The 26,821-nt window shown below is 35.6% G+C and overlaps 1 protein-coding gene across 1 annotated transcript; it reads right to left on the bottom strand.

Moving 5' to 3' along the window:
- Nucleotides 1–3,665: 3,665 nt before the first annotated feature.
- On the bottom strand, nucleotides 3,666–4,055 carry LOC118858404 (40S ribosomal protein S18-like). Its single transcript, XM_036768943.1, has one exon. It carries the CDS (start codon nucleotides 4,053–4,055, stop codon nucleotides 3,666–3,668), a length of 390 nt encoding a protein of 129 aa, XP_036624838.1.
- Between the last annotated feature and the right edge of the window lie 22,766 nt (nucleotides 4,056–26,821).

Raw genomic sequence — 26,821 nt, 5'->3', positions numbered from 1 at the left:
GTCCCTGCTTTCCAGCCACCATCTTGGCTCCACTAATAATCCCTCTTTTGAATCCCTTTTCAGTAGTTTGTACCTTTTCCTGATGTATCTAATGTTTTCTTCTTGGTCTTGCTGCAATACTGTGTTACCAAAGTGAACATTTGTGGTACTTTCCATCTTTGAAGATGCCACATATTCCACTAGTTTTGTACTGTTTTCTCATGTATCTAATGTTTACTTCATCTTACTGTGATACTGTGCTATCAATATCTGAGCATTTGGGGTACTTTCAATCTTTGAAGATGTCACATAAATACTGTAGGAATACACATTATGTGGAACCTCATAAAACACTAAATGCCCAGTCAGGGGCAGAGACTGGGAGTAACGGTTACAGATGTTGCCATTGCTCTTGAATATACACCAGGAACAGGGATAACAACAGAGGTCTGGATAAAAGGATGGCCACGGCTTCAGATAGAGAGCAGTAGTTCAAGTTAATCAAAAGCAACAGGAGAAAATAGAATTATTATTGTTCTTTCTAGTTCTTGATTTTCCTCCACTATTCACTATATCAGGTATCATTTAGCATAACCAAGAATGACAGAGAAAAGGGTATAGGCAATATCTCATTATATCCTAGCAACTGCTTATATTAGGAAAATAGCTCAGGAATCACCAGGAATACTTTTACATATGAAAAAACTGAGGCTCAGAGAGGATAAGTGACTTGCCCAAAGATATAGCCTACGTCAGAGTTAGGAATTATAAACCAGATTTTCTAATTCTAAGAAAATTGCTTTTTCTACTATACAATGCTTCCTCCAAATTAAACATTTGAGCAAGTGTTATCTTGGGTGTGTTGACATAAACAACATTTTCTTATTATAAAACTGCTTCTGTCCCACCAAAAGGACTACACTCTGTCATGATCCCATTTACCCCTTCCCACCACTATCATTAATTCAATCCAGTTAATCAATATAATCAGTTCAGGAAAGCAAATTAATATCTAGGGATGAAATAAATTTACAATTTTTAAAAAAAAATCCTTTGTATGAAGAAAAGGGTTTCTCATTATTTGCTACTTGGAAACTTGCCTGGGGCATTGAAAGAATGGAAAAAATATGGTGATATTTAACAATATGAGTTTATGTCCCCACAAAAATGGAGTAAAAGAAGCAAAACTGATGTCATAGGATGATACTCCTTGGTAGAGAGAAATATTGAGAGACAATTAAAATTAGCTTTAACCCATTAATAGATAGAAATTTCTTTGGATAAGAACTGCTATTTTGAGTCAATTTTCACAAACTTCTAACAGAAGTGAAGCCAAACTAATCTGAGTATAGTTGAAAAAAAATCAGGTTGTGGGAAATTATACTGCTGTTGGCTAAAAGGAAAACAAGCAGCAACACTGTCCTTATGGTAATTGCAATGCCATGATGAAAGAGTATTGCTAGTAATGAATGTCTCAGTGAATTAACTCCTATTCTACTTCATACAACATTTAGAGACTGCTTTTGAGACTTTCACATTCATCTGAATATTACAATGTTATACTTCTGAGAATGATATTATATAACAAATATTTTTAATTTCACAGAAAAAAAAAGGGTGGTCCAAACAACTTTACTTTTTCATACTATTTTTCTGGTTAGTAAATCAATGAGTTAAAAATAATTTTAAAATAATTCAAAAATATAAATCAAAATTGCAAAAAATAATCCTACAAATGGGAGTAAGGCAGCAACAGCCTTTCATTTATTATATAAGTAATTTTTGATACAAATAAAGAAGCCATGGACAGTATGCTACATTAACAGAATCTTTTCAAGGATAATATGAGATTGACAGGATATTGTTCCCTTACTGTTCTTCATTTCAAAACGCCCCCCCTTTCCCTCCCCTTCCCTCCTCTTCCCTTCCTTTCCCTTTATAATTTGTTCTTTCTCCATAGGATGACTTAAACCTTTTCCTTTTACTTGGTAATGAGGAAAACTAAGTCAGATTTTAGAAAATGGCATTAAAACCTGTCCAATCTATGGTCTTTTGGGAAAGCTCCTAGCTTGTCATCATGACAGATGATCTTAGAAAGAAACTTCTTATCACTTTACAGAAAGCTCCATTTATTCTTATGCTATCTGGTATTTGTTTTATTTTTTAATAGGAATGAGTACAGTATTTTGTCAAAACTTTTTTCTGCATCTATTGAAATAATCACATAATCTTTGCTGTCTTTGTTATTGATGTGGTCAATTATGCTGATAGGGTTTTTTTGGTTTGTTTGTTTATTTTTAACATTGAACCATCCCTGCATTCTTGGTATAAATCCCACTGGTCATAGTGTATGAACTTTTTGATATATTGCTGTAATCTTCTTGCTAGTATTTTATTTAAAATTTTTGCATAATATTCATTAGGGAAATTGGTCTATAGTTTTCTTTGTTTTGGCTCTCTTTGGTTTAGATATCAGCACTATATTTGTATCACAAAAGGAATTTGATAGGACTCCTTCTTTGCCTATTTTTTCTCTAAATCATTTATAAAGAATTGGAAGTAACTGTTCTTTAAATGTTTGGCACAATTCACCTGTGAATCCATCTCACCCTGTGGATTTTTCTTAAGGAGCTCACTGATGGCTTGTTCAATTTCTTTTTCTAAGCTAGGGTTATTTAAGTACTCTGCTTCCTCTTCTGTTAACTCAAGCAATTTATATTTCTGTAAATATTTATCCATTTCAGTTGGATTGTTAGATTTATTGTCATACAATTGGGCAAAATAGCTCCAAATAGTTGCTTTAATTACTTCTATGGCACCCTTTTCACTTTTGATTCTATTATTTTTTGTTTTCTTCTTTTTTTTTAATGAAATTAACCAATGATTTATGCATTTTAGTGTGATTTTTCTTTTAATAAAACCATATCCTAGTCTTATTTATTAATAAAAATGGTTGTCTTGCTTAAAATCATATTAATATATCCTTTGATCTTCCAGGATTTCTAATTTGGTTTTCTAATTGAGGATTTTTAATGTGTTCTTCCTTTTTTTTAGTTGCATACCCAATTCATTGATTTGCTGTTTTTCTATTTATTGATATAAGTGTTTGGATACATACATGTATGTGTGAGTGTGTGTGTATTTGTGTGTGTGTGTGTGTGTGTGTGTGCATTTTCCTCTAAGTACCATATCATATAAATTTTGATATGTTGTATTGTTGTTGTCATTCTTTTTAATGAAATTACTGATTGTTTCTATGATTTGTTCTTTGACTCACTCATCCTTTAGGATTATATTATTCAATTTGCAATTAATTTTTAATCCATCTTTTGATTTCCATTTATTGAATGTAATTTTTTGTATTACAATCTAAAAAGGATGTATTTAATATTTCTACCTGTTTGCTTTTGAATGTGAGGTTTTTATTCCCTAATACATGGTAGATTTTTGTGTATGCACCATATAACACTGAGAAAAAGATATATTCCTTTCTATTCCCATTCTGTTTTCTCCAGAGGTCCTAAAATATCTAATTTTTAAAAAATTCTATTCATCCCTTTAATTATTTTCTTGTTTATTTTTGTTATAAACTATCTATTAATAGACAAGGCCAGTGAAGTTGCTTACTTCTTCTTGGACACACCCACAGTGTGACCCCTTAAGCCTGTAGTCTTGGTGTGCTGGCCTCAAACCTGGAGACCCCAGAAGTGCTGAAGCCCATGATGTGCCCAAGTCTTCTTCAGTTGCTCCAGATCTTCACGCAGCTTATTGTCTAGACTGTTGGCCAGAACCTGGCTATATTTTCCATCCTTTACATGCTTCTGCCTGTTAAGGAACCAGTCTGGAATCTTGTGTTGCTGGGGATACTGCATGATAGTGATCACACACTCCACCTCATCTTCAGTGAGCTCACCAGCCTTCTTGGTGAGGTCAATGTCTGCTTTCCTCAGTACTACATGAGCATATCTTTGACCCTTGATGGCTGTGATGGAAAGAACTGTTTTCCACCGTCCATCAATGTTGGTGCTGAGCACTCTCAAAATGTGCTGGAACTTCTCGGGGATTACAAGAGACATGGCTGCAACAGCTGCGTGAGAGCCTTCTCTGGAAGAGCTTCTTTTTTATTTTTTGGTTAGATTTATCTATTTCTACTACATTCTGTATAATCCTGACTGTGATTCCACAATATTTCAGGTATTTCTTTCTGGTTACTTGAAGTATTTATTTCTTGACCTGCGAGCTCTGGAATTTGGCTATGATATTCCTTGATTTTAGGATCTTTTCCAGAATATTATGGGTGGATTCTTTCAATTTCTATTTTACCCTCTGGTTTTAGGATAGCAGGACAGTTTTGATAATGTTTTGACATATGATGCCCTTGCTGTTTCTTTCTTTTTCTTTTTGATCATGGCTTTCAGGTAGTCTAATAATTCTTAAATTATCTCTCCTGGATCTATTTTCCAGGTTGGTTGTTTATCCAATGAATTATTTCACATTTTCTTCTTTTTTTTCACTCTGTTGATTTTTAAAAATTGTTTCTTGATGCCTCATGAAGTCATTCGCTCCCACTTGCTCAATTCTGATTTTTAAGGAATATTTTTTTCTTCTTTAATGAGCTTTTGTTTCTCATTTTCCATCTGGCCAATTTTACTTTTAAATGAGCTTTTTTTTCCAGTGAATTTTTGTCCACTTTTTTCTGTTTGTTCTGCTTTTTTTTTTTTTTAATCAAACTGATGACTCTTTTTTCATGATTCTCTTGCATCACTCTCATTTCTTCTCTTGGTTTTTCTTCTACCTCTCTGATTTTTTAAAATAATTTTTGAGCTCTTCCAGGAATTTTTTGGGGAGTCTGAGGCTAATTAGTGTTTTTCTTTGAGACTTCACATCAGTCATTCTTATGTTGTTGACTTCTTCTGAATGTGTCCATTGTTCTTTCCTGTCACCATAGTAACTTTCTATGGTCAAGTCTTTTTTTGTTGTTGTTTGTTTTGGGGGAATTTTTGCTCATTTTTTCATCCTATTTCATTGTTTTAAATTTTAAGTTAAAGTTGGGCTCTCCTCCTGGAGTGGAGGGGGAACTGTCCCAAGCTTTTTGTGTAGAAGGTACATAGCCTCAATGCTGGCCTGTTGTTTTAGGGAATTGGGGGAGTAGACACTAGACTGGTACACTGAGGCTCTTGGGCCTGGACACTGGCCTGCTGCATCAGCAGTATGAAGGGGCCTAGCAGCTGTCCTGCTGTGCTGCAGTCAGGGGCAAACCACTGACCTACCCTGGGAAGCAAGGGGTCTCTCTGCTGGCTTGCTGCCACAGGAAGAAAGGGATCTTTCAACTAACCTGATGTCCTGGGGAAGGGGTATAGCCACCAACTGGATGCTCTGGGGCCTGGCCACTGATCTACACCAGGTGCTGGCCTTCTGTGCCAGGGTGTGTTCAGTGTCTCTGCTGGCCTCTTGCACCAGGTTTACAGGTGACCTAGCAGCTGATCTGCTGCACTAAGGTCATGGTGTCTAGCTGCTGACCTGCACTGGCTTGCTGCAGTGCAGCCTGCTCCTGACTTGCTCAGAAGCCACCTACATTGGCCAGCCCACTCTTTTTTACCTGAATGAGACAGACCTTTTCTGATGAACTTTTAAGTTGCCTTGAGCTAGAACATTGTTTCACCCCATCCTATTGTTGGTTCTGCTATTCCAGAATTCATTCTGAGGCATTATTTTATGGTTGTTTGGAGGTAAATTTGGGAGAGTTCAAGTGAGTTCCTTTCTTATTCTGCCATCTTGGCTCCACCCTCTGCTCAATTCTACTTTTTAAGGAGCTTTTTTCTCTTTAGTGGATTTTTGTGCCTCTTTTACCATTTTGCCTATTCTGTTTTTTAAGGTATCATAGTTTCTTCAGTATTTTATTATGCTTCTTTTACCAAATTGTTGACATTTTTTCATGATTTTCTTTTATCACTCTCATTTATTTTCCCAATTTTCCTCTACCTCTCTTTAGCTTTTTTAGGAATTCTTTTTGGACCTGTGACCAATTCAGATTTTTTTTTTCTTTGAAGCTTTACATGTAGATTTTTGATTTCATTGTCTTCTTTTCATTCATGTCTTTATCCTTTCTGTCACTGTATTAACGTTCTACGGTCAGGTTCTTTTGTTGTTGTTTGTCTATTTTACCATCCTATTTTTTTTTTACTATTGAATTTACATTAAATTTGCATTGGCTTCCAAGATGGAGGGGGGCACTGTCTCTTTCCAGGGTTTGTTCTGGGAGCCTGTAAGTTTCAGGTCCTTCTGGTAGTATCTAAGGAGAGGTATGGTCACAGCTCTTCTGGCCTGTACTCTGATCTATAAGCAACAATAAGCACTCTTATCTTCCCTAGAACTATGACCAGGGTCCCTGCTTCCCCATGGCCACAAGTGCTACCACTCTTTATGTCCCTGAAAATGTGACATAAACCCCTGTTCTCCTGTCACCACAAGAGCTACTGCTTATTTCTACCTTGGCCTGAGACCAGGGCCTCTACTCTCTTGTGAAGAATCGCAAACAGTCTTCTCCACCCTGGAACTGTGAGCAAGGCACATTACTATTGTGTGGCCATAAGTGCTACTGTGCTAGTGCTCCTCTTTGCCCTGGGACTGCAACCTGGAACTGTATATGGGAAATACAACAGAGTCCTGCATCCAGTTCCAGCAGAGTCCCCTGTGATTTCCTTCTGACCAGTTGTCTGTCCCCTTTACCATGTGTAGACTCAGAGAGCTCCCAGAGCTGCTGCTACTGTTACCGAAACTTCCTCCTATGCCTGCTGCTAACTTGACAGGGCATGGCCTGCACTGCACTGTACCCCAGCCCCAATTACCAACCCAGTAAGACAGACCTTTCTTCCTAACCTTCCAAGTTATCTTGGCCTGGAAAATTATTTCACCCAAACTTTTTGATGCTTGCCACTCCCAAATTTGAATTGAGCCATTTGCTATTTTGAAGTTATTTTGAGGGGAATTTGGAAGAGTTCAGCTGTGTTCCTGCCTTTACTCTCTTGTCTTGGCTCTACCTCCTTCATTTATTTTTAAGAGGAATCATCCTGTGGTCCTCACATGAATACTGCTACTTATATCAGAGTGGAAAGGTCAGTGAAAGAATAGACTTAATTCCAGAAGACTATGCCCTTCATTCAGAAAGTAAGTGGAGGGTCAATGATATCATTTATACTTTCTGAGCCATAAAACATGCTGGAATATGTGAAAGTTGTGGTTTGGCCTTTCCTTTCACCTCTAAACAGCATAGGAATGCTTACAAAGGAACAATTCAATTAAAGTTCATTTGATGGTAAATGTTGGGGAATGTCCAGAAAAGCCTGAACACCTCCTGCTCTAGGTTCTGTTCAGCTCGAAAATTCTCTAGCAATTTAGAACAAAATGAGATACATGTAGAACTTCAACTATTAACAAAAGACATTTACTTAAATGCAAAATGCGAAGGATATTCAACAAGAGTAGGCATTGAGAAAACCTTGAGTTGCTTCAGCTGGCCATAACATTCCCTACCTTAGTTGTCTCTTAAGATCTACCAGCCAACTATAAGAGTGGACACTTAGAACTTCTTGTGGCTATTTTTTTTTTTACTTAAGTGATAAGGAAGTGATACCAATAGCTTTAGAATGTAGTCCCCTGAGCTGACTAATTCTTGTGAATAAGCTCAATCCCTTTTAAGAGAAAACTAGCCTAATTTGCATGAGGGGGAAAGAGTTAGGATATTGCTCTTTAATCCCCCTTGGCATCAGCCCCCATGAATCTAAGACCTGTGGTGGCTTGGCAATGTGAGTTTAGAGAAGTAAAGGATGAATATGAGTTACTGTGAGAGTAGCAGGAATAGATTTGGCAATTTATTGGATACAGTGCAGGGGTGGGGAACCTGTGGCCTCAAGGCCACATGTGGCCTTCTAGGTCATCAAGTGCAGCCCTTCGATTCAATCCAAGCTTCACAGAACAAATCCATTTATTGTATATAAGGGAAGGAAAAAAGTTGAGAATGACTTCATGGTTACAAATTTAGGTAACTGAAAGGTTGATGGTACCATCAGCAGAAATAAGGAAGTTCAGAAGATTGGTAGAATTAGGGAAAAATACAATTAGTTCTTTTGTGGAAATGTGGGATTTGATATGCCTCTGGAATATATACATATACATATATATGTATATATATATACACATATGTGTATATATATACATATATATATACACATATGTGTATATATATATATATATATGTAATCATGTAATTAAGAAAATGAAGATACAGGATTGTAGTTCAAAAGAAAGATAAATTTCTGGCATGTCAGTTTTGAAATCATTCATGGAGATATAATTGAATATATAGAAGTTGATGGTATCTCCAAGTGAGAAATTGTAGGAAAAGAGAATAGGGAATAGGGCAGAGATCTGAGATACAACATAAACTGTAAGAGGTGTGTCATGTATAATCATTCAGCAAAGCAATAAAATGAACAGCAAGAACAGAATGAAAAGAATCATAGCATATGAAAACCCAAATGAGAGAGAATCCAGGAAGAGAAAATGGACAACAAAATTAAACACCGTAGAGTAGTCAAGATGGATAAGCATAGAAAACAAACTTTAGATTTATCAATCAAGATATTGTTGGGTAACCTCAGAAAAAGTAGTTTCAGTTAGATGATGGAATCTTTAATCTGGGCAAAGTTAAAGCCAAAGCTCACCCATCAGTAGCCAGAGCAGTACTGGGGATCAAGTCAAGTTACTGGCCATTAGTTCTCTGTTTCTTGTACTTTTACTCACATATTGTGGTGATTTATCTGAATTATATGTCAATCATTATTCTCTTCTCATATTATATCATAGCATTTCTAGATTTCTTTACTGTCTTATAGACCATGACATTGTACACACCTTCAATGATTAAGTAGTATAGTTGCACAAAGTATTTTAACAAAGGCATTTAAGGAAAAAGAAAGGGACCAGAAAAGATGAAGATGATTATGGTATAATGGTAACTTTTGGACAATTCAATGATACTAATTCTTTTTTTAAATTTTTTGAAGACAAATCAACTTTTACCTAAGGATTAATGACTTGAATTAATGACATGGATCTCTTAAAATCATCTTTAGTGGAAATCTTGGTAAGAGGAAGAGGTGAATCAGCTTTATTCCTGAGAGACTAGGCATCACAGAGCAGTAGAACAAACAACCAGAAGTCTTTGACAGCACATTCACATCTGCCTCAGGGGATATAGTGCCTCAGAATTTTGTCACTATTGTGGTCTGATATTTTGAAGGCAATTTGATCTTGCTGACAGTTCCACCAAGTCATCACTCCAGTTGCAGTGAGATAAACTCTTCTCAGAAGTTCACACACATTTTTATTCAAAAAGAAAGAAAACTTGACACCCTTTATAAAGAGTTTAAAATTGTATCCATTATTCTAGATATTTGAAAAAATTCCAATTTAGAAAATAATCTTTTATTTACACACATTAGGAAAATCATTGAAGGCATACAATTTTTGTAGATATGCAGTATGTAACAGGGTTTATTGGTCTTGCATTGAAGTCAGGACAGTCTTTGTTGAAATCCTGCCTCAAAGTCCTGCCACACATTGGCTGTCGGACCCTGGGAAAGACTCTTAACTTCAGTGTTCTTCTTCTCCATGTAGCTTGCTACTATTAGAAGACTGAGATATTCGTTAGTAGAAAAAAAAATTTCTGAACAGCAATCTCCCTGCACCAATGCAATCTCAGAAAATAAACGAGATAAAGAAAAATGGAAAAGTGATAGATTATCTGCCAGCATAATCTATATACTCTATCTGTTTTTGTGACATTTCTGTCTCTTGGTTCTCTTTCTCAGTAACTACTCTTTTATAAACTTCTTTACTAGTTTCTCATCTGTATCATAACTCTTAGAGGGGTGTACCCCAACGTTCTGTCCTGGGCACTCTTTTCTTCGCTCTATACATTCTCAGTCTCTCACTTGGTAACCTCATCAGCCATCATGGATTTATTTGTCATATCTATGATGCTGGCTACCAATTCTATAACTCTAACCTTAGTCTCTCTGTTGAACTTCAGTCTCACATTATCAATTATAAGATGGTGATCAGGGAAAAGTGGTCAAACTCAAAGTAACTGATTTTTATTAATCTGGAAAGAAGTGTAATTGAGGGTAAAATGCTGGAACAAACTGAGCTTCTTTGGATTTCCCTTACTCATCATCTCTTAATTTCTCTTCAATTATGACTAGAGGGAAATGAAAGTTGACTGTTTTCAATTGCAATGTGCCCATGTGTAGGAGCCATTATTCCCAACCACTCCACTGATGCTCTCCTTTCCTTCAATCTCATTTCTTGCCTTAATGGTGCCAGACTGTACTTTAAGATTGATCCGAATACACTATTATAGCCCCAAAGTTTAAAAAAAGTTGTCACAAATTCTACACACAGGCAAAATAGGTTTACTGAAATGTCTTCACTCAGAGTTGAAAGTAGCAGTATTGAAAACATTCATTTCTCCATAAATGAAACAATTTCCAAAACCTATTTTTACATGAGAAAATTACACATCTTTAAACATTAACTGAATTGTTATCATCCCTTTTTACATGTTTCATCTCTTACCTCCCAGTCTATCCCTGAACTTGATGCCATAATAAATATCTACCTCTCTAGTTTACAGTCAGAAATTGTGTTAAATTATAAATATCATCATCGATGCTTAACTCTATATAGAAATGATGTATTGGCAAGTATCTAGTTTCTAATTAGGCTCCTATAACATGACAAAGTAGATGTTTCTGTTTTAAAAATAAATTAAGGAAAGCATATTTTGGTGAAGAGGAGGAGGCTAATCAGGAAGTTTTCAATACTCCAATTTGAACTTGACATTTGCTTTTTTTATTTCTCAAGGGAAAAATGCTTTCCAAAGTCATAAACATATTTCATTAAATTATGCAGCAATCTCCTTTTTTAAAAATCCCCCAGAACGTTTTATTGGAGATCTCTGGTCACCAAATTCACACACACACACACACACACACACACACACACACACACACACATATACACACATATGTATATATGTGTGTATGTTTGTATGTGTATCCCAGACATTTCAAATTCTGTATGTCTAAAAGAGAACTCATAATTTTTCCCTTCAGAACAAAACACAACAAAAATCTCCCTTCTTAGCTTTCTTATTTCCGTCAGGGACTTTACTATCCTTCTAATCTCCTAGGTTTGCAAACTCAGCAATATCCCTGGTTCCATTTGTAAGGAAAATCTTGTCATAATTATTTCTATATCTTATGCCTCTGTTCCTTTTTTATTTCCACATGTACATCACTCCAGTTCTAGCCCTAATCACATCTTTTGTGTACTATTATAATAGTCTTTATATCCATCTTCTGGTATCAGTTATCTCCTCGCTAATATCTGTTCTCTACTCTGCAGCCGACAAGAACAAAAAAGTCACAATGAGTCATTGTTCTAGTACAGGGTACCTTAGGATAAGAATATTCCCACCACATTCCATGATTCAAACTTAAGTGTCTATCTCTTGCCTCAAGAATTAAATATAAACTCTCTTTGGTATATAAAACCCCTCACAACTTGGTCTCAACCCAACTTTTCAGACTTATCATACATTACTCAACCAATCCTTACTATGGTCTGGTCAAACTATCCCACAAATATGATACTACATCCCCAGTTTTCAGTAAGAGTAGATCCATTAGCATGCTAATAAATCTCTTTATGTCCAGTTTGACCTACGGTCTTTGGATGTCCTACTGATGGGTATACCTTTCCCAAGAGGTCAACAGAATTTGCTAATAATTTAAAGATAGAAAGTACATCAGAAAGCCATCTAGTCCAACTTCCTCATTTAAAAGATAACGAAACTGTGTGAAACCAAAATGATAGGATGAAGCTAGAATTTTGGCTGAGCATTCTCAATATGCCCACTCTATAACAACTTTAAAGATGCACCAATAGATAAATGGTCAAATAATATGAATAGGCAGTTTTCAGAAGAAGAAATCAAACCTATCAATGATCATAAAAAATATTCTAAATCTCTAATTACTAGAAAAAATGTAAATTAAGAACACTCTTAGGTACTCCTCACACCCAGAAGATTGTTTAAGACTACAGGAAAGGAAAATGACAAATGCTAAAGGGGATATGTGAAAATAGGTACAGTAATGCATTGTTGATAGAGCTGTCAACTAATCCAACCATTCTGGAAAACAATTTGGAAACGTACTTAAAGGGAGATATACCCCAATAAGATTAAAGAAAAATGAAATTGATTCATATGCATACAAAAATTTTATCAGCTCCTTTTGTTTCAGCAAAAAAGCAGAAACCAGGCAGCTAGGTGACTCAGTGAGTAGAGCACTGGCCCTGGAGTCAGGAGGACCTGAGTTCAAATCCGGGCTCAGACACTTGACACATATACTAGCTGTGTGACCTTGGGCAAGTCACTTAGCCCCAATTGCCCTGCCAAAAAAACAAAAACAAACAAAAAAAAGTGGAAACCAAGAGGATGCCTATCAATTGGGGAATGAAAAAAAAGTTGTGGTATATGAATGTGATAAAATACCGATGGGCTATAAGAAAGGATGAAGGAGACGTTTTCAGAAAAAGTGAAGACTGATATTAACTGATTCAGTGTGAAGTGAACATAAACAGAAAAATATACACAGTACAACCAATATTGTAAAGATAATTAATTGTGAAAAGCTTAGTAACTCTGATTGATAAAATGTTCCCCCACAACTTCAAATGACTCATGATTGAAAAATGCTATCCACCTCCAGATAGTGAACTGATGGACTCAAAGTGCAGATTGAAATATATTGTTCTTTTCTTTTTTAATTTTTTCATATTAAACAAATTTCCATATTAGCAATGTTGTGAGGAATCAGAAAAAAAGGAAAACTATGAGAAACAAAAAGAAAACAAGAGAAAAAGAAAATAGTATGCTTTAATCTGCATTCAGACTCCATAGATCTATCTTTTTTGTTCTTTCTTTTTTTTAATTTAATATTTTAGATTTCAACATTGATTTCCACAAGATTTTGAGTTACAAATTTTCTCTCCCTTTCTACCTTCCCCCCATCCTAAGATGGCATAATTTCTGATTGCCCCTTTCCCCAGTCTGCCTCCCTTCTATCACCCCATTCCCCCCTTTATCCCCTTTCTCCTTACTTTCTTGTAGTGCAAGATAGATTTCTATACCCCATTGCCTGTATACCTTATTTCCCAGTTGCATGTAAAAATAATTTTTTAAAACATTTGTTTTTAGAACTTTGAGTTCAAAATTCTCTCCCTTCTTTGCTTCCCACCCACCCTCCTTGAGAAGGCAAGCAATTCAATATAAACCACACATGTATCATTATGCAAAACACTTCCACAGTACTCATGTTGTGAAAGACTAACTATATTTCTCTCCATCCTATCCTGTCCCTCTTTATTCTCTTTTCTCCCTTGACCCTGTCCCTTGTCAAAAGTTTTTGCTTTTGACTACCTCCTCCCCCAATCTGCCCTTTCTTCTATCATTCCCCCACCGCTTATCCCCTTTCTCCCCACTTTCCTGTAGGGTAAGATACCCAGTTGAGTGCGTATCTTATTCCCTCCTTAAGTCAAATTTCATGAGAGCAAGATTCACTCATTCCCTTTCACCCACCCTCTCTTCCTTTCCATTTTAACTGCTTTTTATTGCCACTTTTATTTGAGATAATTTACCCCATTCTATATCTGCCTTTCTCCTCCCAATATATTCATCTCTCACCCATTAATTTTATTTCTTTTTAGATATTATCCCTTCATATTCAACTCCCCGGTGCGCTCTGTCTATATATATATATATATATATATTCCCTTCAACTACCCTAATACTTAGAAAGGTCTCATGAGTTACACATATCATCTTTCCATGTAGGAATATAAACAAAACTGTTCAACTTTAGTAAGTCCCTTATGATTTGTCTTTCCTGTGTACCTTTTCATGCTTCTCTTTATGCTTGAATTTGAAAGTCAAATTTCCTATTCAGCTCTAGTCTTTTCATTGAGAATGCTGGAAAGTCCTCTATTTCATTGAAAATGCATTTTTGCCCTGGGGCATTATACTCATTTTTGCTGGGTAGATGATTCTTGGTTTTAATCCTAGCTCCTTGGACCTCTGGAATATCATATTCCAAGCCCTTTATTCCCTTAATGTAGAAGCTGCTAGATCTTGTGTTATCCTGACTGTGTTTCCACAATACTAGAATTATTTCTTTCTGGCTGCTTCCAATATTTTCTCCTTGACCTGGAAACTCTGGAATTTGGCTACAGTATTCCTAGGAGTTTTCTTTTGGGGATCTTTTTCAAGAGACTATCAGTGGATTCTACCAATTTCTATATCACCCTCTTGCTGTAGAATATCAGGGCAGTTTTCCTTGATTACTTCTTGAAAGATGATAGCTAGGCACTCTTTTTGATCATTGCTTTCAGGTAGTCTAATAATTTTAAATTATCTTTCCTAGATCTATTCTCCAGGTCAGTGGTTTTTCCAATGAGATATTTCACATTGTTTTTCATTTCTTCATTCTTTTGGTTCTGTTTTATAATATCTTGATTTCTCGTAAAGTCACTAGTTTTCACTTGCAAGTCATTGACTTGTTTTTCACGATTTTCTTGCATCACTCTCATTTCTCTACAAAACTTTTTCCTTTATTTCTCTTACTTGATTTTCCAAATCTTTTATGAGCTCTTCCATGGCCTGAGACCAATGTGCATTTTTCTTGGAAGCTTTTGATGTAGGATCTTTGTCTTTGTTGACTTCATCTGACTGTATGTTTTGATCTTCTTTTTCACCAAAATGATTTTATAGTCTGAGTCTGAGTCTTTTTACGCTGCTTGCTCATTTCCCAACCAATTACTTGACTTTTGAGCCTTTGGTCAGGGTATGACTGCTTTCATAGTGGGAAGTGCTTTGTCTCAAGCTTCAGGGGTTTTACACTGCTCTTTTCAGAGCTGCTTCTATGCTGAGGTGGTATGATGCTCCTCTCCTGGCCTGTGCTCTCATCTGTTAGTGCAGTCACTCCTTTCTGCCATGTAGCCACCAGGAGGACTCCCTCTCCACAGCCACCAAAAAGCTCTACTGCTCCAGTAAGTCTCTTCCTCCAAGAATCACCAAAAAGGACTGCAACCTAGATCCAATGAGGACAAAGCAAGAGAACATTACCTCAGTGCCAGAAAAGATATCCCTGCTCTCCTGGCCTGATCAGCTAATTGACTCCCTCCAGTGCCTGTGGGCCTGGGACCAGAAGCAGCCCCCACTGCTACTGCTGCTGCTGCTGCCCCTGCAGCCACTCCCACCACCCCAGAGCTACAGCTGGACCACACACTTCCCTCACCCAGATCCAGAAATTTTCCCACTGACCCGCTCTGTTGTCTTTGGCATTTGGGGATTGAGAAGTCTGGTAACTGCCACAGCTCAGTTATTCCGGGCCCTGAGGCCTGCTCTGCCCGGTTTACTCTGGCCTGGTCTCTTCTGGGAAGGCCTACACTAGACTGTGCTCCACTCCAGTGTGATAGACCCTTCCCAGGGACTATCCCTACCGTCTTGGGCTGGAGATTTGTTTCTGTTATTTCATGGGTTCTGTAGCTCTAGAATTTGTTTAGAGACCTTTTTATATGTGTTTGGAGGGATTTGGGGGAGAGCTTAAGCAAGTACCTGTTTCTTGACTCTGCCCACCCTCCAGTTCTTTCTCTGGATGTGGATAGCATTTTCCATCATGAGTCTTTTGTAATTGTCTTAAATCATTGGATTGCTCAGAGTGGCAAAGTCTAACAAAGTTGGTCATGGCACAATGTTGCTGTTACTGTGTACAATGTTCTTCTGGTTCTGCTTACTTCACTCAGCATCAGTTTATAAAACTTTCCAAGTTTTTCTGAAGTCTACCTGCTCATTATTTCTTATGGAAAAATAGTATTCCATTGCATTCATATACTACAAATTGTTCAGCCATTCCCCAATTGATGGGCATCCACTCCATTTCCATTTCTTGGCCACCAAAAAAAGAGTTGCTATAAATATGTCTGTACATATATATCCTTTTCCATTTTTTATGATCTCTTTGAGATACATAATAGTGGTATTGCTGGATCAAAGAGTATGCACAGTTTTATAGGCCTTTGGGCATAGTACAAATTGTTCACCAGAATGGTTGGATCAGATCACAACTTCACCAATAATACATTAATGTTCCAATTTTCCCACATCTTCTCCAGCATTTATCATTTTCTTGGTTTGTCACATTAGGCAATGTGATTAGGTGTGATGTGGTACATCAGAGTGGTTTTAATTTTCATTTCTCTAATGAATAATGATTTAGAGCATTTTTCCATGTATAGCTTTAATTTCTTCCTCTGAAAATTGCCTATTCATATTCTTTGACCATTTATCAATTTGGAAATGACTTGTATTGTTATAGACTTGACTCAGTTCTCTCCATATTTTAGAAATTAGGCCTTTAGCAGAGACACTGGCTGTAAAAATTGTTTCTCAGCTTTTGATTTCCATTCTAATATTGGTTGCTTTGGCTTTGTGCAAAAACTTTTCAATTCAATGTAATCAAACTTATCCATTTTGTTTTTCATAATGTTCTCTATCTCTTATTTGGTCATAAATACTTCCATTCTCCATAGATCTAATAGGTAAACTATTCCTTGCTCTTTTAATTTGCTTATACTTTCATCATTTATGTTTAAATCATGTACCCATTCTGACTTTATCTTGTTATATGGTGTAAGATGGTGATCTATACCTAGTTTCTACCATACCATTTTCCAGTTTTCTCAGCAGATTTTGTCAAATAGTGAGCTCTTATACCAGAAGCTGGAGTCTTTGGGTTTACCAGAAGTAGATTAATATAATCATTTATTACTGTATCTTGTGCACCTAATCTATTCTACTGATCTACCACTCTATTTCTTAGCCAGTACCAAGTAGTTTTGATGATTGCTGCTTTATAATACAATTTAACATCTGGTACAGCCAGGCCACCTTCCTTTGCATTTCTTTTTGTTAATTTCTTTGATATTCTAGACTTTTATTCTTCCAGATGAATTTTGTAATTATTTCTTCTAACTCTATAAAATAATTTTTGGTGTGAAAACTGTTTTGTCATTGTATTCATATGGTTCCTACATTTGTCTTGGCAGGTGGACTACCAAAAATTTTTTATTGTCTACAGTTACTTTAAATGGAATTTCTCTTTCTCTCTCCTGTTTCTGGGCTTTGTTAGTAACATAGAAATGATGATTATTTATGTGGGTTTATTCTTTTCTTTTTTCTAACATGAATAATGCAGAAATATGTTTTATGACTTCACATACATACAGTAATGATAATAATGAATAGGTCTAGATTTAGATTGATATATTTTTCCCACCCACCCCCATGAAACTGTGAAAAATCTATAGTTTCTCTCATATAGGTCTCATTTCTCAAATATATAGGGAATTGAGCCAAATTTATAAAAATAAGAGCCACTCCACAACTGATTCATAGTCAAAGGATATGAAAAGGCATTTTCAGAGGAAGAAATTAGATAGGTAGGTAGGTAGGTAGGTAGGTAGGTAGATAGATAGATAGATAGATAAATAATAAGTATCATATTTATTGCCCTCAGTGGATGATGGAAGGGTAGAGGGAGGGAGAGAATTTGGAACTGAAAATAAAAATGAAATTTAAAAATAAAAAGCTAAAATAGATAAGAAAACTAGGGATCAGGGATATCAAATGATTGGCCTTGGGTCACCACATTGGAAAGATGGCAAAGAAGTGAGAAATGAAAAAGGACTACTGATATTTCTATAGTGATCTCTTTTCAGGTCCAATGAAATGTACCTACCATATTTGTACATGTTGCCTGATGTGCTACAGGAGGAATTAGAAATGGAACCTAAAGAAAAAATTTTGGGAAGAACAGATAAACCAGACTCAGGATTCTTTAAGGAACTTTTCCCTAATAAAGCAAACAATCTGGAAAAGATTAAGGCATCCATTTTAAAATTATCTAAAATTCCAAAGTGTGCTAAAAAACAAATGTATAAACAGACATGATATGTGCATATATATGTATACATGTATACATACATATATATGTGTTTGTATGTGTGTATGTGAATATATACACACACATGTATACATGCATATAAATTAATGCTAGTAACTACCAATCTATTTTTATACATTTTCTTTTCCACAAAGTCTTTGAGAATGATCTATGTGTATTAAGCATATTTTAATTAAAATTTGAATGGTATAGGTAGATTTTGTGAACCACTTACAAACCAGATTATAATTTCATAGCAAGTTACTCTTGATATATTCTTTGCTGTGCCTGTATGTAGATAGGTATTTTTGTAGCTATGTATGTATAAGTGCATACTTTATATTCAGCAAAGTCTATGTCTATAATATACATCAGTATAAGTACATATATATTTAACAAAGCTAATGCATGTAGATGTATGTGTGTGTATATATATGTGTGTGTGTATATACATATACATATATATGTACATATATATATGTATATATTCAACAAAGCTGCCTATAGATAGTTATGTGATGCAGTAGATAGAGTGCCAGGCCTAGAATCAGGAAAATCTGAGTTCTATTCTGGCCTCAGAGACTTAAAAGCTGTGCGATTGTCGACAAGTCTCTTATCCTTTTTTTGCCTCAGTTACCTCTTTTGCAAAATGGGGATAACAACACCTACTTCCTAAGTTTGTTGTGATAATCAAATGAGATAATAATCACTTAGCACTGTGCCTAGCACAATATAAGTACCACATATATTGTAGTTGTTATTATTATTAGTCATTAACAAAAGATCTATGTAGGTTTGGGTTTTTTGGTGTGTTTTTGTTTGAAGGCAATCAAGGTTAAGTGACTTGCCCATGTGTAGTGCCAATCATGGCAGCACATCTGAGGACTGCTGCTGTGATCAATTTCAGGGGTCCAATCACTCAGTAAAATGAACTCTCTATTTATTCAGCAATGAACAAAAGCATTATTCAGTAAAGCATAGCATAACATTCATGGCAACATCCTTAAGCAAAGTATATCACTTGTCTCATATCCACACCTAAGAACATCATGTTCCATTGTATATATCATTGCATCCCCACATCACTTAGCCACAGAGCAGGGGTCTAGCACAATACGTATATATGTGTGTGTATATATATATATATACACACACACACATTATTTAACATTCATAGTATATATCATTGTATGCCCGCCCATATCACTTATTTAAACAGCAGGGGCTCCCAGGCTAGGGTCTTACCTAGCACAACACATACATATCATAGCATCCCCAAATCAGGGGGTCCCAGGCTAAGGCCTTCCTTAGCACAACACATCCTTAAGGGGTAACGGAAAATACCACACCACCTACCCCTAGTTCACAGTAAGAACAATCTCCTTAATCATTTCCATGCATCCAAGCAAAGTCTTCTTTAATCTGGACCTGAGGTTGAACTCCAAATCCCATGGCTCCACCTCTGTAGGCCAACTGCTCCCAACTCTCACTGGATTCACATGCAGGCAGCTCTCCCCTCCTTCACCAGGCCCCAGCTCATGGGGACTGTTCCACTTCAAGCTCCTGCCTGACAGCAGGCTCCAAGGGTTCCTGCCCACAGCTTCTGTGTCTGGGAAAATGAAGTTTAACAGTGCAGCAACACACACCAGCAATAGCATCATCTCAATTCATCTACAAAGTCCAGAGGCTCTGTGTTGACAGTTCAGTTTATTTTAACAGCTCTCAAAAGGGGCTTAAGCTAAGCCTCCTTCCCATGGGCAAGGGTCTATCCTACAGCTCCACTCACCTTCACTCGCCTTCAAAGCTTGGGGGCTCCTTCAAGAAGTCTATGCCATCAAAAGTCTCCTCTGCACAAGAGGAGAGCCTTTGGGAGAGCACAGAGGAGAGCCTCAGGGAGCAGCATTGTACCATAAGAAACGAAGAGCAGGATGCTTTCAGAAAAACATGGGAGGACATATGATCTCATAGAAAGTGAAGTGAACAGAACCAGAACAACATTGAACACAATAACAGCAATATTGTAAGAATGATCAACTGTGAAAGACAGCTACTCTGACGAAGGCTATGATCAAAGACAAATCCAAAGTACCTATGATAAAAAATGTTATCCACCTCTGAATGCAGATTGATGAACTCTGAATGTTGTTCAAAACATACATTTTTAAACTTTCCTTATTTTTAATTGTTTTATTTTGCGTGTGTTTTTTTCCAACATTTTTAATATGGAAATATGTTTTGCATGACTTCACATGTATAATTAATATCAAATTGCCTGCCTTCTCAAGGAGGGGGAGAGGTAGAAAGAAAAGAGAGAATTTGGAATTCAAATTTTTAAAAAAGTGATGATAAAAAAAATTTACAATTGGGAAAGATTTAAGGAAATAAATAAAAAATTGAAAAATGAATATATAAATGAAATATATTTACAGTGATGTTTTCCAGTGGTTACTCCCACATTAGAGTTTGAAAACTTTGGTTTTGTCTTGAGATAAGATGAAAGATAAGGTAAAATACCTTTGAGTAGTGAAATAATCAGGTTATTTAAAAAAAAATTCTGTTTCTATTGCAAATATATCTAAAAGTTAATCCTATAAGTGTTGACTAATATTAAAAATTAATGTGGAGTACAATTCCACATTGTGAAAGTTATTCTTACTCTTTGAAGATGAAAAATACTAACATGTTTGAAGTATTATTAAAAATAAAGTTCTTTACTAGTTGTAGCACAAAGGAGAGAAAATTTGGTATTTTTTGCCTTTGAATAGCATCACACTGAAAAAAATCAAACATCTATCTCTTTATTTTCACATCTTCAAATAAGAATTTTTTCCAATTAGTAATAAAAATCATTAGCAGAACCTCTTGATCTCCTAGACTAAAGTAAATCTCATGAAGCTGGGCATACCTTGGATCCCTTTCCATGTGATAATATGCTTTTGTCCTGGCTGAAGGATATGCACCTGGATGGGATGATATATCAACTCCTGGTTGGTTGGTCAGTGCTCAACATTTTGTAAGACCTTAATAAATGATCAGTCGGACAATGTTTAAGGCTCTTGTGTCAAAGATGATTTTCTCCAGCCTCAGGAGGAGCCATTTACTTGGTGGCCTATAAGAACTGGCATGCAATAATTTTCTTCTCTGCTTTCACCTCCTCTGCTCTGCTCTCCTCTCCTTTCTTCTTCTCTCCAATATTCTTCAAATATTTTCTTTCTTTTGGAGTTCCAAAGAAGAGGGTGATGAGAATATGTACTTACATAGATGAGCCTGAGTCCTTGACCCCCTTCTTCTGCCTTCTATTTTCTTCCCTGAGATCAGGTCAGAAACTATCAATCAATTCTCATTCAAGTGCCAGCTGCCAAGGAGAAAGTTGTTCCTACAACAGCTCTATTTCTCAATTAAGATGCACAACCATCAAGAGGATGCTAAAATTGAAAATACTAAGAAATCTCAAGCTGAGCCTTAATTAGCCAGGATATATTGACCTTATAAGTTGCACAGAGAGTATAGGTTTGAGTTAAATGTGAAACGTATATTTTATCAGTCCAACAAAGTTATTTTTGCCTTTTAGAAAGCTATAATGCAAGTTCATGTTTTGTTCTTACATTTCTGAATACATAGCTATGAATCATTTTAGCGTTTTTTTGTAACAGTGGAAATAATCAATTATTCACTTTTTGAGAGAGACATGAATCAAACTAGGGCTTTGCTTTAGAAATTTCCCCACAGTTACTAAATTACTATTGGATTAGAGGCAAGGAGGCAGAAAATGGAAGAGACATTTAATCTCTGCCTGTCTCTGTGTGTACACATATGTAATATTTATACATTTACATCTACATATATCAATCTATTTAATATCCATCTATATCTATGTATTTATGTATATCTATTCCATATTTGGTGTTGGACCCTTTCAGGATGAGACTGATTTGTTCAAGTCCAGAGTCATAAATTCTTGTGGGAGAGGAACTCTCTGCACCCTCAGTACATAATTATCATATATTTGGAGGTAAATTTTTTCTTTTACTGTCAAAACTGTGATTATGTTATTACAGAGAACTTTTTGATTATAAATTATTTTGCAATTTAAATTATTAGATGGTTGCATGGTGAACTAAGGACTTAAATGACTTGTCTCAGGTAATAGCAAATATGTTCAACCCAGTTCACTTTGGTTTCAAAATGATCTCTCCATCCTATATCAATATTGACTTTCTGAGGTCTTACTTTGTTAAAAACATAGAAAAAAATTAAAAATTATGTTCTGAAATATTTAGCTTTTGATCTACAGAGTCTGTTTTTTACTCTTATTTGTAAAGACATTGCTGTCAAATCATAAAGCTATAAAGATATGTAATCACTTTCTATGCCTATGCCTTTATTGAAGTATCATTGCAGAATCATTGCTTTAGTCGAATAGATCAGTTTTAGTCTTTCTGCCTGGCAGTGTAATAGATAGAAATCTGGAAATCTTTTTTGTTCTGATCATCCTTCTCAGTAGGCAGACCACAAAACTAGCTTGATTGAAAATTACATCCACGAATTTGTAGTGCTCTAGATTGTGTGAATTGGACACAAGCTAAAAAATGCCTTTGACCTCACATTTAGTCATTCCTCCTCCCTCCTCTTCCCCAAGGAACTTCTCTAATTTGTAAAGGTCATTTTGAACTGTAATATAGTTCTTGGTGATAATTGTCCTACTAAATTGGTGTCATCAGCAAAATTTACAGAAATATACCCAATTTCATATTCTCAATCATTAATGAAAGTGTTTAATAGCACCAGACTAAAGGCTACCCCTTATAGAATTTTGCTCCATATGTTATTCTCTCCAGGATGGTCTTGAATCATGGATTTCAGAATAATCTGGTAGTTTTGGTTTGAAAGGAAATGGTAGTAATCCTTCAATAATAGTTGAGCTAATATAAAAAAGTTATCATTATGTTTTAAATAAGAACTATAATTTTCATTCCAAAGAAAATTTTGCTGCATTATATATAATGTATAGAGTATTAATCCCTAATATGGGTTTGGATTATAGAATTGATTTAAGAATCTTGATGCTTTTTAAAAGTGGTGGCTAGTTAGCTCAGTGGATAGAGCAGTAGGCTTGGAGTCATGAAGACCTGAGTTCCAGTATTAGACACTTACTAGCTTTGTGATCCCGGGCAAGTCACTTAACCCTGTTTGCCTCAGTTTCCTCATATGTAAAATGAGCTGAAGAAGGAGATGGCAAACCACTCTAGCATCTGCCAAGAAAACCCCAAATGGCGTCAAGAAGAATCCATCCTGACTGAAATGACTAACAAATGCTTTCAAAAGAAAAACAGAGAAAAGATAGGGGGAACAGAATGGTAAAGAAGGTTGTAAGGCATTTTCATAGGGAGAGAAAATGTTTTAATGGAATCATGATCAACTTAATCTGTGAAATGTAATGAAAAATTATGAAATTTTCTAAGGTAAAAATTATATCTTTATTTCCCCTAACTCCCCTTTTTAAAGATTGTAATGTTGCTGGTTATGGGTCATCAAGGGATTTGCACAGAATATCAGACTATTATCATAAATAGTACATCAGAGCAGGATTCGCTAGAGCCAGCTCTAAACTAACTTTAGAGCTCCCATTGTTAAAATTTTATTTACACCTCAGAAATTCAAAATTTCCACAAATCAGACTTTTAGTTATTATTTTATTGATTTTATAGTCTTAAAAATGAGTTAATAATGAAGATTAAACTTAAAATTATTTGTGCATACATATTTCCTCCATTAAGAGGTCCCTGTTAAATGCTTAATAACATACCCCTGACACCAGAGGTTATAGTTGGAGATGTTAGTATCTTAACTCTGACAGGCCAATAAAAGGGAATATGATTAAGTTTTTTTTAATCCCATTTTGAAAATAAAATTCCAATGACTTTTTATATATTTCTCAAGTTTGATCCTCACAACTTTGAGGAGAGTTGTGAAGGTAAAAGTGACATTAAACCCATTTTACAAATAAGCAAACTGAGGCATATGAAGATTACATGATTTGTCCAATGTCATGCATTTAGTCACAGGTCAAGGTAGGATCTGAATGTTAAATTCTTTATCTTTAGGCCAGTGTAGTTACTTTTATACCATGCTGAAACAAAGAGGCTTTAGAATTCCCTTAGAGAATTAAGAAAGGAAATGCCAAAAAAAGATTAAAGGAACTTTATTCTGTGTTCAAAGAGTTAGATGAGCAGAGCTGTAACTTCAAAGAGTTATCAGATCGAATCAGTCTCAGAAGTTTCAAACGTATTGGATAGATTTACATCCCAATTCTACTCGTACTAATTGTATGACCTTAGCAAAGGTATAATCTCCAGATGCTGTCCCTCATTCCTGGAATGAGAGGATTGTACAAGATAATGGCTAAGTTGTCTTCCAGCTCTAAACCCATTTTCCTTTGATATTAACAACTTTGTATGATATGTAAAATGCTATAGTTAACAATGATATATAGATTTGCCATACACGTGAAGATCACAATTCCAAGTAGATGTAAGTCCTCTAATTAGGGACAAATTCTGTTTCATTCTTTTCTCTTTGTATATTCCCACAGCCTTCCAGAGTGCTTCCACCTGAGTTTTATATACTTGCTTTGAACTATTAAATCTAGTAAGAATGTATGACACCAACAAAAATAGCTCTAATAAACATGATACAGTGCAAATATTTCAAATTGCTGAAATCCAAATGCTATGAAACCATATAGGAAGTGTAGGAAGAATAAAGGATAGAAGGAATTTTAAGAATTTAAAAACATTATTAGCTTACAAAAGCTATGTCCATACCAACAGAGTTAAGTGGAATATGCAAATAATTTTTCCAGATCCTTCCGATCAAAAAATCTTTTGCTAAAACATGGTCAATGTGCTTTTTTCCTTTAGTTGAATAATCTAGATAATTGTCTACATTGATTACTTCACTTTTTATTTAAGATACAAAAAATGTTCAACATTTCTGAAGCACTTTTCTGACATATTGACATTTATGACAAAAATTGCTTAGTGCCAAGAAACTCTAACTATATGAGAAACATTACGTCTCAAAATCTTAATTTGTATTATGACACCATCACAATATGTTCTCTCAAATAAATCATTGTCCTAACCTGCCAAGTGTGGTTCATTAATTGTCAACTTTGTCAACTAATTTAGGGGTTCTTACCATAAAGACTATTATTTTTAGAAATTGTTAATTGTATTCAACAAAATTGGTTTCTTTTGAAATAATATGTAGTTTATGCATTTTAAAATATTATTCTGAAAAGTGGACCATAAGCTTTTCCAGACTGCCAGGAGGTGTGTCACAGACAGACAGACAGACAGACACACACACACATACACACACACACACACATATACACACACACACACACCTTAAGCACTCTTGTTTCATATAAAGTTCCATGGCTTAGTTTTAGATTTAAATTATTTATCATCAATGATATGTTGCTTATTGATAACTCACCTATGACAATAATGAAAGCTACAACCCATTTGAAATTGCACTGAATTTTCAAACCACAATCATTGACATTATCTTATGATATGCTCACAAAGTTGGTTATCATGTAACTGTACCCATTTTTTTTTGTAATCAGTCTGGTAAAATTTGGAATTCAATATACGTTAAATGAAAATTACTCAGTAAAACTGGGAGCTGAAATCAAATGCCAATAGCTCCTGAAGGACTGTCTTCATCTGTTGATAACAGTTTTTGCCATATTGTACTTAAACAGGAGCATATCTTGCTGTGCCTATTTCAAAGGCAGAATACCATTTGGATTATGTTTCTGTCCCTTTCTAGTTTCAGGACTTAATGAATAAAGTTTTTATGGCAATAGCTTGCTGTTGTCCAGTAATTCAGTGACATTCAACCTTTTGTGATCTCGTGAACCATAGCACGTCAGGCCCTTCTTTTCTCCCCTATCTCTTGAAGTCTGTTCAAGTTCATGTTTGTTGTTTCCATAACACTATCCTCATCCTCTGCTGTCCCCTTTTCCTGTTGCTTTCAATCTTTCCCAACATGAGGGTCTTTCCCAATGAGTCCCATCTTCTCCTTATATGGCTGAAGTATTTAAATTTCAGCTTCAGTATTTGACCTTCCAATGAGTAGGGTGAATTAAATTCTTTAAGTATTAACTGATTTGATCTCCTTGCTGTCCAGAGGACTCTCAAAAGTCTTCTGCAGCACCACAATTTGGAAGTGTAGATCCAAGTCATTCACCATTCCTTGCCTTCCAAATATCACAATCATACATAGCTACTGGAAAGAAAAAGAAAAAAAAAGTTATAGTTTTGACTATACAGACATTTGTCAGCAAGGTGATATCTCTACTTTTTAGTATTGTGTCTAATTTTGCCATAGCTTTCCTTCCAAGAAGCAAGTGTCATTTAATTTCATGGCTGCAGTCACTATCTACAGTGATCATTGAGCCCAAGAATATAAAATCTGACACTACTTCCATTTCTCCTCCCTCTATTGCAAGGAACTTCTGGGACCAATTGCCAAGATCTTAGTTTTTTTTTTTTTTGAGGGGAAAATGCAGGACAATTGGGTTTAAGTGACATGCCCAAGGTCACACAGCTAGTAAGTGTGTCAAGTGTTTGATGCTGGATTTGAACTCAGGTGCCCCTGACTCCAGGGCTGATGCTCTACTCACTGTGCCACTTACCTGC

This window comes from Trichosurus vulpecula, chromosome 1, assembly GCF_011100635.1.
Source record: "Trichosurus vulpecula isolate mTriVul1 chromosome 1, mTriVul1.pri, whole genome shotgun sequence".
In the NCBI taxonomy this organism is placed as follows: Eukaryota; Metazoa; Chordata; class Mammalia; order Diprotodontia; family Phalangeridae; genus Trichosurus; species Trichosurus vulpecula.
This window is presented reverse-complemented; position numbering and strand designations above follow the sequence as displayed.

Coding starts and splice junctions, on each gene's coding strand:
- LOC118858404 (XM_036768943.1), bottom strand. CDS start 4,055: ATGTCTCTTGTAATCCCCGAGAAGTTCCAGCACATTTTGAGAGTGCTC.